Below are 15,934 nucleotides of genomic sequence, written 5' to 3'. Positions count from 1 at the left end.
GGGTGGTGAGGATCTAGGGGAACGCGCGGCCCCCTCCTTCAGCCTGGACGAAGACAGATAGTGCAGGACGGCGAGAGAGTCTGGGTGGTGTGCAGAAGTGGGGGTCCATTTCTGCACTAACGGAGGGGGAGAAGAGACAGGGCTGTATTTTCAGAAGCAGTGGGCAGCAGCTGCGGACTCACAAACATATTTGGTGACCCCTCTCTGAGCCCAGACGGCAAAGCGTCTGCCTGTAATGCAGAAAGACCTGAGTTCGATCCCTGGGTAGGGAAGATCCCCTGGAGAAGGAAATGGCAACCCACTCCAGTCCTCTTGCCTGGAAAATTGTATGGATGGAGGAGCCTGGTAGGCTACAGTCCATGGGGGTCGCAAAGAGTCGGACACGACTGAGCGACTTCACAGGTTCACTCTGAGCCCAGTGGCCCAATATGAACCAGAGAGAGCGGGCTGGAATTTGGTTGCTACCCTGAGTGAGGGAAACCGAGGACGATAGGGTGAAAATGGCGGAGGCGGGGGGTTAAGCTCGGCCTTGAACGGCTAGACAAGCCGGGGCCTGGCCCGTCGGTGGCGTCGCGCATCTCCATGGCGACGCGGCGTGGCGCCCGGAAGAGGGCGGGGCTTCTGCTGCGGCTGAGGCTGGCAAGGCATCTCTGTGACGCCGGGGGCTGGGCCTAAATGGCTAAACCCGAGAGGCTCCTGGGGGGGTTTGAACTGGCCAATGGGCGAGCTGCCGACCGGGTGTCGGAAAAGGAGGCGGAAGCGGGGAGGAGTCGCCGCCGGGGCCGGACTGCATCCGCCGCGGCGTCTCCATGGCACGGCCCTGGCCTCCGACTTCAACGACTTCATAAGGCGGCGTTTCTGGGCGCAGCCGTGTCGCTCCTGGTGAGAGGCCGCTGGGAGGCGGGACCCAGGCCGCTCCGGTGGGGGGGGGGGGGCGCTGTCCGTCGGGATCGCTTGGTCCTGCTGCCCAGACCCCCCGACCCACGCACCCAGGCCGCCCCCCGCCTGCACGCTTGTCCCACTCCGGTCAGAATCTGGACGAGCACCCCCCGCCCCCGCCCCGCCCACCGGCGCGGGCCTTCTCCCGCTAACGGGCGGGCATCTCCTCACCTGGCCACACCAGCAGGGCGCTCTGCCACCTCCTCCTCTGCTGCCCTCCGGCAGGGCTTCGCCCTCCTCTCTATGGGCAGAAACGGGGCCCTTCCAGCCCGCTGGTGGGTGGTCGTCCTTCCTCTCTCCGCCGACGGAGACTGGGCTCGCACCCTCTTTTGCCCCGGCCGGTGGGCCCCGCCCCGTCCGCCTCGCCCTCCCTGGAGCGCCTCGGCCCGGCGGTTATTTGGGCCGGGCTCCTCGTAGGCAAGCGCTGTCCTCGGGGACCGCCTCCCGAGGCTTGCCTCCCTGGCTTGGAAGGGCCTCCCTGGTCCAGCGGGCCTCCCTACTGGGGAATCCTGCCCTCGGCTCCCTGCCACAACCCGGGGTCGAACCCGCTCTTAACTCGGATACTAAAATCCCAGCGGCCGCCGCTGCTGCGCCTCTGGAGTATTTTTTACCTCGGCCGTCGGGGAGTTGCCCACTCGCTGCCCCCTTTGCCCCGCCCCGTCAGCCTCCGCTCCTCCCTCCTCCAAATGCTATTGGCCTCCTCGGGTGTCTATTCTGCCGGGAACGCCCCTTCTCCTAGGAGACTGTTGCCCTGGCCCCGCCCCGAATATCCCTCCAGCTCCCAGCGCCGGTTCCGGCCCTCTGGGGCCCACCTGGGGCCTAGCGGTTTTCTCCCAACTTCCTCGCAACGCTAGCCAGCATTTCAGGTTTCCACCACCCCCGCCGCTGGTGACCATCCCACCTTCCGTCTCGCTGGGGGGCCTGGGTGTGGTGGTCCTTTTCCCTGGAAGTTCCGCCCCCTGTTGTCCCTCCCTGGGGAGCGGAGCTCTCACCGCCGGGTCGCTCAGCCTGTCTCCTATCTTCCTCCCCACCCGCACCCCCACCCCACCCCACCCCCCAACTTTGGCAGGACAGTTGCTGTGCGACTTGGACAGTAGAGGAGCGTCTCCCAAGTTTTCATCCAACAGCCACCCCTAAAGCTTCCACCCTCCTCCCCTGAGAGGACGTTTGATGCCGGGCCCCTGAGATTCTCGTTGACAAGCCCCTCTGGGTCCCCCTGAGCCAGAATCTGCTGACCCATTTGCCCACCTTTGGGCTTCGATGCCTAACCATGTCTGCCTCATCCTCAGGCGGCTCCCCCAGGTACTGCCGTTGTGGGGGGCACCTCTGCCAACAGGGCAGGGAAACGTGGGCAGGGGCTCCCAGGTCGGGCTGGCTGAAGGATTCTTTTCTCAGCTTCCCTGTTTCTGTGTACTGAAGGCCTGGACCAAAACATTCAAAACTAATTTTTCGGAGGAAGGAGGAAAATGCACTCACATGATACCCTCTCTGCCTCCCTCTGGCCCTCTCAGGTGCCCCAGTTTCTGGTAGCAAATAGGATCACCATTGTTGTCACTGGAATACTAGGCTCAGATCTGTTTTGAAAGGAGGCTAGGTGTAAGTAAATAACCATGTAAGAAGTGGATGTTGCAGTTAGCCATATGTTGATGGAATCCAGGTAGTCTGATGGAAAGCCTACTGAGAAAGAGAGCTTTCCCACATCTATTGACTTTTAAGTGTTCACAAATAATCTGAGGAGGAGAAACACCTGTCTACCCAGGTTTGGTAATTCCTTGGCTAGATGATTAGTAGGACTCTATTTTTTTTTTCTTTTTTACCAAGGTGTGACATACATACAACAAAGTGTGTGTTAAAGTGCTTCAGAATTTTTCATTGCGTTTTTATGTTGCGTGTTTTTTTCCCCAAAATAATGGAGGGTGAGGACAAGGTCGTATTTTGGGGGTCTGTCTTTTAGGCAGTGGGATGGATCGCAGGTCCCTTCCTGTCTTGGAGTTCTTGGATGTACTTCTGCCAAAATTTGGAGATTAAATATTTGCTTTATTTGCGTATTTGGTGAGGGGGCCATTTATGTATAAGTAAGATGTGGTATTACAAAAATTTTTTTAAATGATAATAACCCTACCTCTTAGGTACTTAAAGGGTAGCAAGTGAAATATTTTAGGTAATAATCATTTTTCATCCTCTTAGTTGAATATATGATGGTTAATTTTATGAGACTGAGGCCCAGAGACTATTCCAGAGCCTATGGCTCTGTCTTTTCTGGTCAGTCGTTCACTGAGCATTGTTCCAGGCAGTATTCTGGGCACTTTGACCCTCATCCAGGCTACTGTGTTGACTGTTAGCCACATGCTGTTTGCTTTTCATCTCCTGAAAGGATGACAGCTGGGCCTTTCAGTAAAAGGTCACAATACGTGTGACGCAATGGCAGGCTAAAAAGCCAGTGCTGCGCATGCTCACTGCCCCATGTCTCCATCCTCCTGCCAGGCACACCATGAGTGTTTGGTGCTTGTGTCAAAGGAGCCAAGTAATTCCAGACTGGCTCTCCTAGCCGTGAACTCGTTAGCCATATGTAGTATATAGCTTCTGGAGAGCTAAGAAATAAAAGAGCCCTAGGTTTCTGCTTATAATCTGGTTCTTGTGCCTGGGTACAGGTTTCCATCGTGTGGAAAGAACGGAGTAACGAGTCTCACGCAGAAAAAGGTCTTGAGGACACCTTGCGGCGCACCCAGTGTTACCGTGACGGTAGGTGACATGCGCTCGGAGCAGCCCCTCCACCTGCGGCCCTGCCAGAAAAAAACGCACGCTTCTGCTGGCACCCCGGTGGCCAGGCGCTCTGTTACATGCCTTCATACATAGACTGCTCATGGATCGATTTGGCTTTGCCTGTGGTAAGGCTGCCGGGTGTGAGGAGGTTGTCTTACTCTAATCTTTCTGGACAGATTTCAAAAATCATAAAACAAATTTTCCAAAAAGAAAGAAGGGAAAAAATGTAAAAGAACTGGGACTGATAGGAGCTGCTGGTGGGCGAGGGGGTCTGTGTTTGGCCCTGCTTATGTTGTCTTTAGAATCTGTACAACCTTCTCATCTCGGCATTTCTTCCAGCTTTCTGTCTTGATCGTCTTTTACCTGCCTGCTGCTTGTTGTGCCTTGCACCCTAACCCTTCTGTGTGTTTCCCATGCTAATCCGCATGCCCCATTCAGATTTAGCATGGCGGCCTCACCCGCTTTCCAGCTGTGCTGTGCTGCGTCTCAGGAGGAGCCGTGCGTTCCAGCAGGCTTGCAAAGAGATGGAGCTCTGAGGCCCCTGGGGCCTTGGGTTTAGGGCTCTTGTGTAGAACTCGTGGGTCGCTCAGCCCCTGTTCTTGGGTGGCCTTGGGTCTCCCCAGTGGTCTTCAGTTGGCATCTCTGCATGAGCCTGCTGAACGGCACACCCATCTCGCTTCCCGCCTGCATGCCAGTAGTGCTGGTCGCTGTCCTGCTCGCTTGATGGCTAGGCTTTCAGTGGCCCCCAGAGGCTGTGAGCTCGGTTTTTATGCCCAGTTTACTCATCCGCAGATCAACCTTTTTTGTGTTGTCCTCCCCCGCCTGCCAGAAGCGAACCATGAAGGACCGCTCTTCAACTCCCCCCTTACATGTTCACGTGGATGAGAACACCCCTGTCCACGTCCACATAAAAAAACTCTCCAAAACGTCAGCGACCAACAGCCAGGTAGGAGCATGCCAGGGGGGTGAGGCCAACGCACTCACTTTCAGAGGTCGGTCGCCTGGTTGGAAGGTAGGCAGGACAGTCACCCAGAAAAGGCAGCAGTAGCCTTGGTCAGAAGAGGCTCCCCTGCAGAGTTGGAAGCGGACGCCACTTGCAGAGTGACGCCACGGCCAGCTGTGTAGGGAAGTGACCCTGGGTTTGTCCCTTTCCACAGAAATCTCATAAGCGCGGAATGAAAGGGGACACCGTGAATGTGCGGCGGAGTGTCCGGGTGAAAACCAAGGTACCTTGGATGCCCCCTGGAAAATCATCCGCCCGGCATGTGGGATGCAATTGGGAGGTAGGCTCATTCTTGTTCAGGCTTTTCTTCTCGGACTGGTCAGGTTCTAGCAGGCCTCATGCTCGGTACGGTTCAGGGTTGGCTGTAGCTCTCAGAGACATCCCAGTGGGTCCCGCTTACTGAGTGCCTTGCTAAACCCTGAAAGTACGAGAATCTTCTCGAGTCCTTCCAACACCGTAACGTGGTAGCTGCACCCGCTCTCCCAAGGTGCAGATGAGAACCCAAGGCTCAGAGAGGTGAAGTGTCACAGAGGGAGTGGCAGAGCTGGAGGTAGGGCTCAGGGTGTCTTGTTCTAGAGGTGGTACCCGGAGCCTCTCTGATTTGTATGTGAGGAGCTAATACTGTGCTGGTGTCTGAAGCAGGCTTGACAAATGTATACCAGAATGTACACATCCAGGAAGGCATCTTCTCTTTTGTGGTCACCCACATAAGAGACCATGCACTTACTCCGTAGATAATATCAGAACCACTGGAATAGGGACTTGCCTGGTGGTGCAGTGGTTAAGACTCAGCCCTCCCAATGCACAGGTTCTATCCCTGGTCAGGGAACTAAGATCCCACATGCCGCGTGGAGTGGCCAGAAACTTAAAAACAACATACATTGAAATAATCTCCTGAGGAATAATTGCCTTCAGTATTAGTTGCCAAGGTACCAGGAGAACTGTTGTCTCTTTTTGGCCATGCCTCAACACGTTTTGCTTGTCCGTCCATCCTTCTGTGCAGTAATTCATGCATTTCTTGAGACATTGCTGTGCACTGGGGTTTCAGCTGCAAACTGGCAGCTCTGCCCTCTACGCTTACATTCTGGTCAATTGCAGTGAAGAAACCCAACCATAAGACAAGGCCTATGTCTGTGTTTTAGACCGAAGTCTCATGATTGAGACAAGTAAAGGCCTTGAGACTGCAGTCGGCCAACCATATCTGCCGGTTCTGTGTCTGTGGAGTCAACCTTCCAGAGATAAAAAACAAAAATCCAGAAAGTTCCAAAAAAGCAAAACTTGAATTTGCTGTGTGCTGGCAACTATTTACATAGCATTTCCATTGTATCAAGTATTATAAATAATCTAGAGAAAATTTAAAGTGTACAGGAGGATGTGCCTAGGTTACATGGCAAATACTACACCATTTTACATAAGGGACTTGAGCACCCTCAGATTTCAGTATCCATGAGGGTCTTGAAACCAATCCCTGTGGATACCGAGGGATGACTATATCTTAAGAGGATGAGGCCTGCTCTATTTTGAAAGATTTATTCTTTTTATGAGAGCTTATTACTTTTAAAATTAGAAATAATCGTAATTACTTTGAAGTTTAGAGTCATACTTCATGCTTTTGACTCCCTGATTCTTTAATCCCTAAGAGACAAAGGGAGTTTGGTATTCTCAGGAGTACATGAAAAGTGTTCTGACATCTCTGTCCAAGGAAGATTGGAATTAAAATGATTTCTAAGATTTTCTACCATGTGTACCTCACTAGCAATCAGTGAAATGGAAATTAGAACCAACTACATTTTCGAAAAAATAACAAGCTGTCATTTTTGTTGAGTGGAAAGAAGTTGAAAAGATTCAGAATATCTGTTGACAAGCATATGGGGGTATCACCAAATCTTTTTAGATAGTTTTTGAGTGGATGGTTTGGCAGCATTTATCTAAACATGGATTCTGTAGTTCTGCACTTGGGAATTGATGCTCAAAAAGTCACAGAAGAGCACAGGAATCTGTGTGTAACAGGATGTTTGCTGAAGCGTTGTTTGTATTAGGGAAAAATTAGATGCCATCTAACTGTTTGTTAGGAGGGTATTGGTTAAAATTAAGATGCATCCATACAATGAAAGGCCACACAAGCACTGCTAGATCGAGGCGGATGTCTCTACAAGCACCAAGCAGCACAGCATGCAGAGTGTGGCCCTGTTTGTGCAGAAAAGGACATCTGTGTGTCCACATGTGTATGAATATGTTTGTATGTACAAACATTTTCTGGGAGGCAATACTAGACGTAGTAAGCAGTGATTACCTCTGGGTGTGGGAGGCTTTACTGCTTTATCTTTTTGTGGTCTACCTAAATGTCTTTTTCACATAATATATTTTATAGTTTAAAGCACTTTTTAAATTTTTAGTGAAGAGACTTAGGTAGTTTTTTGAAATACAAATATCAAAAGTCATGCCGCTGTGGAAATGGACTTTCTGTTGACACGGGTTACTAGGAGCTGTGGTCCCCTCTGGAAAGCTCAGTGCCTCTTCCAGGCCTGGGGCCACAGAATCCTGGAAATGGAGGGGCCCAGAGACGTGCCCGACCGTCTCTTGAGCAGTAGCTGTCTCTCATGCTGTCCTCTTGGACTAGCTCGTCTCCACTCTTCAGTGGCCTTCATGTTCCCAGCAGGCCTCAGCCCACCCTTTCCATTATCGACAAGAGAGAAAAGACCTTAGGAAGAGGAAGTTTGTGGTGGAGCTGGACATGGACTCCAGTAGCTGCTGTGTGATGTGGGGATTCTTGTTTGATTTTTTTTTTTTATTCTTGTTTGATTTTTAAAACCTCTTCTGCTACCTAAGATATCTTTGGGAGAAAGCACGTTTGGGTTTTTTTCCCTCTATTATTAAGCAAGTCATCTGTTTTTATGATGGAAAGTTGAAAATACCATAAAAGAGACAATCACTTGTAGTTCGAGCACACCCATCAGAAGCATGCTGCTTGTTGACTTTTTACAAACTGGTAACTGTCGCCTCCAGAAACAGCATCACCAGCTTCCCCAGAAGGTCCTCTCTGGTCCTGTTCTTCTTGCTCTCACCCCTGAACGAAACCAGTGAAACTGTTATTGTTTTGGTGCATTTATTATCACTTTTTCTGATGTAGAGTTTTTTCTTTTTTTCAATTATAATCATACTATCTATATATTTTCCTATTGTCCTCCTTTTATAGATTAAGAATAACATTTTTTCTTATAAAAGCAATGCACAGTCATTGTTGAAAAATCAGAAAATCAAAATCAGCCCAGGGAAGAAAGTAAAAAAGACCTGTAATTCCACCACCCTGAAAAGACCCCTGTAACTTTAGGTGCCAGCTTTCTGGATCTTTTTTTGTGACTATACTCGTTCTTCTGATTTTTGTAGCAGTGGGATTATATTTTACTTATTGAACAACCTTTTTTCCCTCATATTTTGACTGTGTTTACATTGTTCATTATTTTGTTAAGGCTTATTCCATTGTGTGTGCATTTGTGTACTGTGAAGTTTTTGACCTGTACTATCTTCTTGTACATTTATCTATATCCTATCTTGAATTTAAATATTGATTCACATTCTTAGTTATTCTTGATAAATCCCTCAAAATACAGTGTATTGGGATACAGAGCACATACATTTTAAAATTGCACCCTATGTGTCTTACTTATTTGACATGACCAGCTACACGCTTGTAAAACACATCCTTTTATTCCTGATAGCCATCATCTTGCCCTAGAAATTGGCACAGAAGTTTAACCACCTTAGCTTAAGAGAAGCAAAAAACTGCAAATAGTGACAAGTAGCAATAACTTAATGCACTGGAATAAATGTATAGAATGAGAGAGTCAAAAAAGTTCAATGTATCAAAACCCCATGGAAATGCTGGCCCCTAGATTAGAATTTCTTTTTGAAGTCTCAAAGGTCTTACTCAGCTTTACATAAACTTCTCCGAGGGGCACACGCATTTTTTAAAAATATTTTTTTCTGTGATATATTTAAGTAAATATTTTCCAGACACACTATTTTAACCCTAAATTAGTCTGTATGCTTTTCTAATACCATTTTCTCTATGCCAAAATAACAATGATTAATCCTGAAAACTTCATTTCTATCTTTTTTTCCCAACTTCATATATTAATCATATAGTGTTGGGTCAAAATTCAGATCTCCACTTGTCCTTAAAATACCTGTTAGAGAAGCTTTGTGTGCCTTTGCAGTTATCCACTATCATGTAGTCATATTCATTTAAAACACTTGGCGTATTTCATGTCTACCCGGGTGTTTGAGAGTATCTCCTGCCCTAGACTCTTGCCAGCTTTGGGAATCACCGTTTTTGCCAATTTGTTATGTCCTTCATTTTAAACTTGACACTGTAACACAGGCTTTTTATTTCTATATTAGAAGAGCTTCAGAAACATCATTTAAACGAGGGTAGGTAATGAGATAACGTTCCGCCAAGAAGGTTGGTGTGTCCTTTCCTCTGGGTCCCCGTGGTTGCCCTTTAGCGGTTTTCGCTCTTCCTGCCCAGCGGACAGTCGGGGCTGGTGGGACCAGGGGCTGCAGTTCTGCCTTGTGAGTGCGTGTATTTCTCCCTCCTCTACATCAGAATCCACCTCACTGCCTGGAGATCACGCCACCATCTTCAGAAAAGCTGGTCTCCGTGATGCGGTTAAGTGACCTCTCTACAGAAGATGACGACTCCGGCCACTGTAAAATGAACCGTTACGATAAGAAGATTGACAGTTTAATGAACGCGGTTGGTTGTCTCAAGTCTGAGGTGAGGGAGGTAGGGGCTGGACTGACTAGTGTCCCGAGGCCGCTGGAGACCTGTCAGGTGGGGTCCTGGTGGACACCCCCTTCCAGCTGCCTCTGCGGCCTCCCAGGGTTTCAGAGGCCCTTGTGGGGAGCAGTCAGGGCAACCTGGGATTCCTCTCCATCAAGCATTTAGCCCGGGCCTGGGCCTGGCCCTGACCTTGCCGGGGGCTCTGTATGGATGGCCTGGTTTGATTTTTTTTTTTTGGAACAGTAAATGAAGTCGATGGTATTATTGTCCCTGTTTTGGAGATGAAATGACTGGAACTCTAGGGCCTCTGTTTTCCATTTTTATGCAGAAGTTTAAAAAAAATGAAGCAATGCCCCAGAGAGGCGGAGGAAGTTTGTCCTCAGTTTCTGGGCTGTGTCTCTGGGGGGACGTGGCCGTGGACTCCAGGCTGTGGCTGCCTGTGGGGCCTGTGTCCTTGGTTGCCCCCTACACCCAGGACCCCCGGGCCTTCCCCAGAGAACCTGGGGCTGGTGGCTGCCTGGCAACAGGCCCGCCTTCCTCCACAGCCTGCGGGGCAGGGGCCTTTTGGTGACACCTCCTCTGGTGGTGTGCCAGCCAAACCACCGTTGGTATCCTGGCTCCGTGCCCAAGCAGAAAGTCACCCAGGCACCGCCCCCTCCATTTCCTCAGTTTCGAGATGAGAGGAACAGTGACCGCCCAGGGTCTTTGTGACGCCTGACTGAGCTGCGCCCAGAGGACCCCCACCCCCACCCCCCACCATGACACTTGAGCACTCAGTCCAAGGTGCCCTGCCTTGGTCCTGAGCGACGGGCCTCGAGATGCGGGGAAGGGCTGCCTCCCCTCAGTGGGCCCTGGCTGCGTGCCCCCACACAGGTCAAGATGCAGAAGGGAGAGCGCCAGATGGCCAAAAGGTTCCTGGAGGAGCGGAAGGAGGAGCTGGAGGAGGTGGCCCAAGAGCTGGCCGAGACCGAGCACGAGAACACGGTGCTGCGGCACAACATCGAGCGCATCAAGGAGGAGAAGGACTACACCATGTGAGCGGCCCTGCCCTGGGCGCCTGCCCGCACGCCGGCCCGGTCCCCGGGTCACTAAAGCACTCCTGGTTCCCCGCAGAGTGCAGTGGGGGAGGGTATCAGGGAGACCTTTCTGGAAAAAAAAACAGGAGTCCCGCAGGACAGCTAGGAGCCAGGCAGGTGGGTGCAGGGGCAGAAGACACGGCTGGTGGCAGGATCGTGTCTCAGGAAGGCCCCAAGGTGGGAAGAGTCTGTGACTGAGAAGTGAAAAAAGCAGGCCAGAGCGAGGGGAACAGGGTGCACCAAGGGCAGGGCTGCCACAGAGGTTGGCAGGGGCTCTCGGTGCCCACTTGGAGGCATTTGCATTGAGGGCGCTTGGGAGCCACTGAAGGGTGTTGGAAGCAAGGGAGCGGTGTGACCAGACGCGGGGAGAGTGGAGGGGAGAGCTCAGAAGTGGATCTGAAGATGGTGGCTAGGTGGCCTTGGCAGTGGCCGGGGGCTGCGGTGACACTGGTTTCTGAGAGACCAGCAGGTGGCAGCACGTCACCGGTGTGGAGGCCCTGCTCTGGGGACCGCATTTCCTTGCAGAAGGCCACGCGGGCCTGGAGGGCCATCCCGCCCCCTCCCCCACTCCTGTGCCCTGACCAGGAGATGAGGCTCGCAGGGCATTGTGAGGCGAGCCTCGGAGTGTCAGGTGGGCAGGGCCCTGGGGGGCGGCTCACAGGGTCCTGTTCTTTCTGGCCCCAGGCTGCAGAAAAAACACCTCCAGCAGGAGAAGGAGTGCCTCATGTCCAAGCTGGTGGAGGCTGAAATGGACGGGGCTGCTGCCGCCAAACAAGTCATGGCCCTGAAGGATACCATCGGGAAACTGAAATCGGTAAGCGGCCGCCAGAGCCGCCCAGCCCGGGCCTGGGCCCAGAGAGGGGCCACTTGGAGGGGCCACGCGGTCATCATGCTGACTTTATGACATCTTCAGGCCAGGGAAGGGCACTCTTAACTCCTCAGCACCCCCTCCCCTCTTCTCACTTTTGGGGCCTGACCCTCAAAGATGACCTTTGGTAGCTGGGGCCTCCGAGGAGATGTCATCATGGGTCTCCTGGGATCACAGTAAATCCAGGCATCTGATTCCTGCAAGTATCAGGCACCAAGTGTATCGTCCAGGAAGTGCACCTCTTCCAGGAAGCCTGCCGTAACTGCGCTCACCCACACTGAGCTCTCCGGCCCCTTTTTCCACCTGGCACTGTCGGCAGGTTCAGCTCCAGCCCATCCCTCCTGGTCTTCCTCCAGCAGCTGCCTTTGCCCAGCTCTTCTTGCCCAGGCTTCCTGGCACCAGGGACTCCTAAGTTCCCCATGGAAACTCCTTGTGCCAGCTCTTCCATTCTCCCCTTGTGCCTGGCAAGACTGCCTCCTGTCTTCCAGGAGAAACAGATGACCTGCTCGGACATCAACACCCTAACGAGGCAGAAAGAACTTCTCCTGCAGAAGCTGAGCACATTTGAAGAGACCAACCGCACTCTCCGAGACCTGCTGAGGGAACAACACTGCAAAGAGGTGAGCAGCAGCCCCCGCCCCACCCAGGCTCCCATGCAGAACCTGGGCCCTTCCAGCCCTGCAGGCCCCTGTCTTTAAAAAGAAAATATTCTCGGTGCCTGCCTGACCTAAGGGGTCATAGGACAATTGGCTGAAATCAATCATATGAAATGCCGGGCGTCTGGTAGACAGGCTGGCTTCCTTTTTGAAGTGGGCCTGGCAGTACAAGAAGGACCTTGGAAGTCAGAAGGGCAGCGGGGAGTCAGGGAGGGGTTTTAGCCCATCCCAGGGTTCGTGTGGCAAAGCAGGCATGGGAGGAGACCTGAGTTTTAGGAAAGTAGGAGGCTTAATGGCTGGCAGATACATTGTATGATATCACTTTGTTTTCTTAAAAAAAAAATGGTCTCTGAAATATATTTCATGTTAGCAAATGATTCTGAAAAGATTGACAGTATAAACAGCTCTCTTCCCATTTGGTTCAACCCAAAGGGGTACCTGGAGTCTCAAAATGCCAGTCCTGACGAGATGGTATTTTTCTTAGATTTTGTTTGTTTGCTTCTTTAGGGTTTTTTTTTTTTTTTTTTTTTTTTTTCGCTGCCTCGTGCAGTTTGTGGGATCCTAGACCCCTGACCAGGGATCAAACCCATACCCGCTGCCGAGGAAGCTCAGAGTCCCAACCACTGAACTGCCAGGGAAGTCCCTATTTTTCTTAGTTTACCGTCTTTTTTTAAGAAGCAGTGTCAACTTCCTTTGTTTTTATTTAGAAAATTAACGTTTAAAATGATAGTGTACCTGCTATCCAACTTTCCAAACAAAACCTTGTCCACATGGCTGAATCCCTCTAGGTCTCCGTTGTCAATAACCTCGTCTCCCTCCCATCAGCAGGGAACTTTATCTGCGATCTGATAGTTTTTCTCTTGGGTATGCATCCTCAGGCAACCTACGGTATAGTTTAGCATGTTCTCAAACTTGACATAAATGATATTGTTCCATATGTATTCTTCTGAGTTTGCTTTTTTCAGTCAATGCTTTTATGAGATCTATCCATTTTTAAACTTGAAACCTAAGGTGGTTTATTTTCCCTGCTCTATTCTGTTTTATGACAGCACCACAACTTACTTACTCACCCTTCTGTTGATGGAGACAATTTTTAGTTGTTTGCGTTCACAAGCAGTGAGTGTTATTTTGCACACTCGTCTGGACTATTCCTGGTGTACAGGAAACATGAGAGTTTCCAGAATATATTTCTACGACTTTTACTAGCTACAGCTAAATTATCCTCTTAAAATATTTCTGTCTCATTTCTGGTTCAGTGTTCATGGGGCGTGATTTTTAACCTCTCTGGGCCTCAGTTTTCCCACCTATAAAATGGGAATAGCATCTTTCACATGGGGTGGTAAGAGATTTAGAGATGTTACCTGGACAAGGATTGTGCATACTCCCGGCACACGGTGGGTGCTTGATAAATGGTGGCTGATGCTACTGCTTGTCCTGGGACTGGAGGGGCTTTCAGAAAACCTCTTCCTACCAATTTTTTCCCCTTTTTGCCTTCTTACCTTCTATTATACCAGCCTGGAAGCCCAGATTCTCCAGTTGGAGGTGAAGGGTCAGCTAATTTAAACTCCCACCATAGCAGGTGTCCCCAGTTCTATCTCGGCGCTCACCTCCTCCTGCCTGTGTGGCCCTCGGGACTGCACCCCCATCTCAGTGCTTCCTGGGGAGTGCTCAGAGCGGTGGGGGCAGTGTTCCGGCTCTGGAGTCCTTTGGCTTCGGGCCCAGCTCTGCCGTTTCTGACTGTGTGATCTCAGGCAGCTGACTTCACTTCTCCCAGCCTCAGTCTTTTGGTCCGTGAAATGGGCGTGGTGACAGTGCCTGGCTCCATAGGGTGGGGGATTTGCTGTGGTCATGTGTTAGTCTATGTAGTGTCCCCCAGAGGCTCAGAGGGCGTCATGGCCTATCCTACAGTGATCAGCTGCAGGCTTTGGATCCCCGGTCCAGGCTTTTGTCCTGTGTTCTTTGCCTCTTGTTGCTGGAGAAACCACAGTGCTGTCTTCTTTCAGTTCCTGGGTCCTCAGGAAATTTTGGGACTGGGGAGCCCTTTTCTCTTGGTCCATGAGGGTGAACTGAGGGACTGAAACAGAAAGAGGAGTGAGCCTTCTGCTTGGGGTACTTTGTTCGGGTGCCTGGGAGGAAGAATAGAGATGGTTCACAAAGACACAGCCCAGTGCGAAAGTGGGCAAGGGTGTGAGCAGGCAGTCTGGGGAAGGGGAAGCCTAAGTGGCTAAATAAGCATGAGAGTTATTTAGTAATTAGGGAAGTGCGAATTAACAGAAGGGTTCATGCTGGCAAGACTGGCAAGAGGTAGAGGCTGGCTACTGCCCGGTGTGCTCACGTCCTGCTTGAAGCCGTGTGAGTCAGTGCAGGCATTTTGCAGGGCATGTCAGCTGTCACAAATCACAAACCTTCTGGCCCAGCCATTCTTACTCTTTGTGTCAGTCCTGAGGAGACACCGTGGTATATGTTCAACGTGTCTATTGCTGCAGTATTTACAGTTGCAAAACCCAGGAGCCACCTTATTGCCCAAAAGTTATGGGGAGAGGTTAGAAATACCACTGCAAAAAAAAAAAAAGAAACAACAAAAACAAAAAAGAAATACCACTGCATTTTAGAGACAGAAAGCAGATTATAGAGGTTGGGGAATTCCGTGGCGGTCTAGTGGTTAGGACTTGGCACTTTCACTGCCAGGGCCCGGGTTCAGTCCCTGGCCGAGGAACTAAGATCCTGCAAGTCGTGTGGCATGCCACCCCACCCCACCCCTACACACAAAAGAACAGATCGGGGGTTGCTGGGGGCAGGGAGGAAGAGAAAATGGAGACTGTTTGACAGGTGCGGGTTTCCTTTTAGGTGATGAAAAAATTGTGAAACTAGAGAGTAGTGGGTCTACCCTGGTGGCTCAGACAGTAAAGAATCCTCCTGCAATTTAGGAGATCTGGGTTGGGAAGATCCCCTGGAGGAGGGCATGGCCACTCCAGTATTCTTGCCTGTAGAATTCCATGGACAGAGGAGCCTGGCAGGCTGCAGTCCATAGGGTCGCGAAGAGTCGGACATGACTGAGCGACTAATACTTTTACTTTTCTCTTTCAGATGGTAGTGATGGTTACTCAACATTGTAAATGTACCATACACCACTGAGTTTTACACTTGAAAATGGTGGCAAAGTTTGTTACATTTTACCAAATATACCAAAAACTATTGAATTGTACATTTTAAATGGATGACCTATATCTGAATTTCTATCTCAATAAAGATTTTTTTAAAAATCCAGTTGTAGACAGAATTACAGTATGGTATCATTTTGGTAAAATTACACATTAATCCCTCCCCACCCCTCACCTCCCAAAAGCTGGTTCTCTAGGTGTAGCTCTGTGTAAGGGCAGAGAGGAAGGATGGGCAGGACAGTCACCAAACTCGCCACTGTAGGGCTGGGTTTGGAGGTGGGGATAAGGGGTTCATTAAGTATTTTATTATGAGTATATAATTCATTACTTCCCTCATGAGAAACATAATTTTCAGGACAGGAATAGGATCTAGAGGAAGTAGACCTCTCAGTTTATTGGTTAACGAGTTGGCTTTTCCCGCCTTCCCTTAAAGGATTCTGAAAGATTGATGGAGCAACAAGGGACACTGCTGAAACGGCTGGCAGAGGCGGACTCTGAGAAAGCGGTAACACACAGCGCCCCCTGCCGGCCAGAGCGGGTATAGGCGACAGCATAGAGGTGCTGAGCGGCTGCAGAAGGGCTGGAGCCCTACTCTGATTTTTTGGAGGGGTCTTAGTTTCAAATCTGTAAAAAATATGAAGCAGATATTCCCATCCCTCCTTTCCCACCGGGCTTGTCTAGCTGC

The 15,934-nt window shown here is 50.5% G+C and overlaps 1 protein-coding gene across 50 annotated transcripts in view; it reads left to right on the top strand.

Moving 5' to 3' along the window:
* The first annotated feature begins 708 nt into the window (after positions 1-708).
* The window catches only part of ODF2 (outer dense fiber of sperm tails 2), a 29,364-nt gene continuing 14,138 nt past the window's right edge, over positions 709-15,934 (top strand). For 2 of the 50 annotated variants that reach the window (XM_086324773.1, XM_086324820.1), the window contains exons 1-9: positions 709-882; positions 3,591-3,681; positions 4,532-4,648; positions 4,860-4,928; positions 9,312-9,461; positions 10,362-10,522; positions 11,249-11,378; positions 11,921-12,052; positions 15,683-15,754. In XM_086324773.1, the coding sequence (XP_086180899.1) occupies positions 719-882; positions 3,591-3,681; positions 4,532-4,648; positions 4,860-4,928; positions 9,312-9,461; positions 10,362-10,522; positions 11,249-11,378; positions 11,921-12,052; positions 15,683-15,754 (1,086 nt within the window). In that variant the 5' untranslated portion in view covers positions 709-718. Of the gene's footprint in view, positions 883-1,066; positions 1,806-2,008; positions 2,242-3,590; positions 3,682-4,494; positions 4,649-4,859; positions 4,986-9,311; positions 9,483-10,361; positions 10,523-11,248; positions 11,379-11,920; positions 12,053-15,682; positions 15,755-15,934 lie in introns of those variants that run through there. The other 48 variants (XM_086324772.1, XM_086324819.1, XM_086324771.1 and 45 more) reach the window with 43 other exon arrangements.

Source organism: Bos grunniens, chromosome 11 (assembly GCF_055505025.1).
Source record: "Bos grunniens cultivar Pamir isolate PY7600 chromosome 11, Bosgru_T2T1.0, whole genome shotgun sequence".
NCBI lineage: Eukaryota > Metazoa > Chordata > Mammalia > Artiodactyla > Bovidae > Bos > Bos grunniens.
This window is presented reverse-complemented; position numbering and strand designations above follow the sequence as displayed.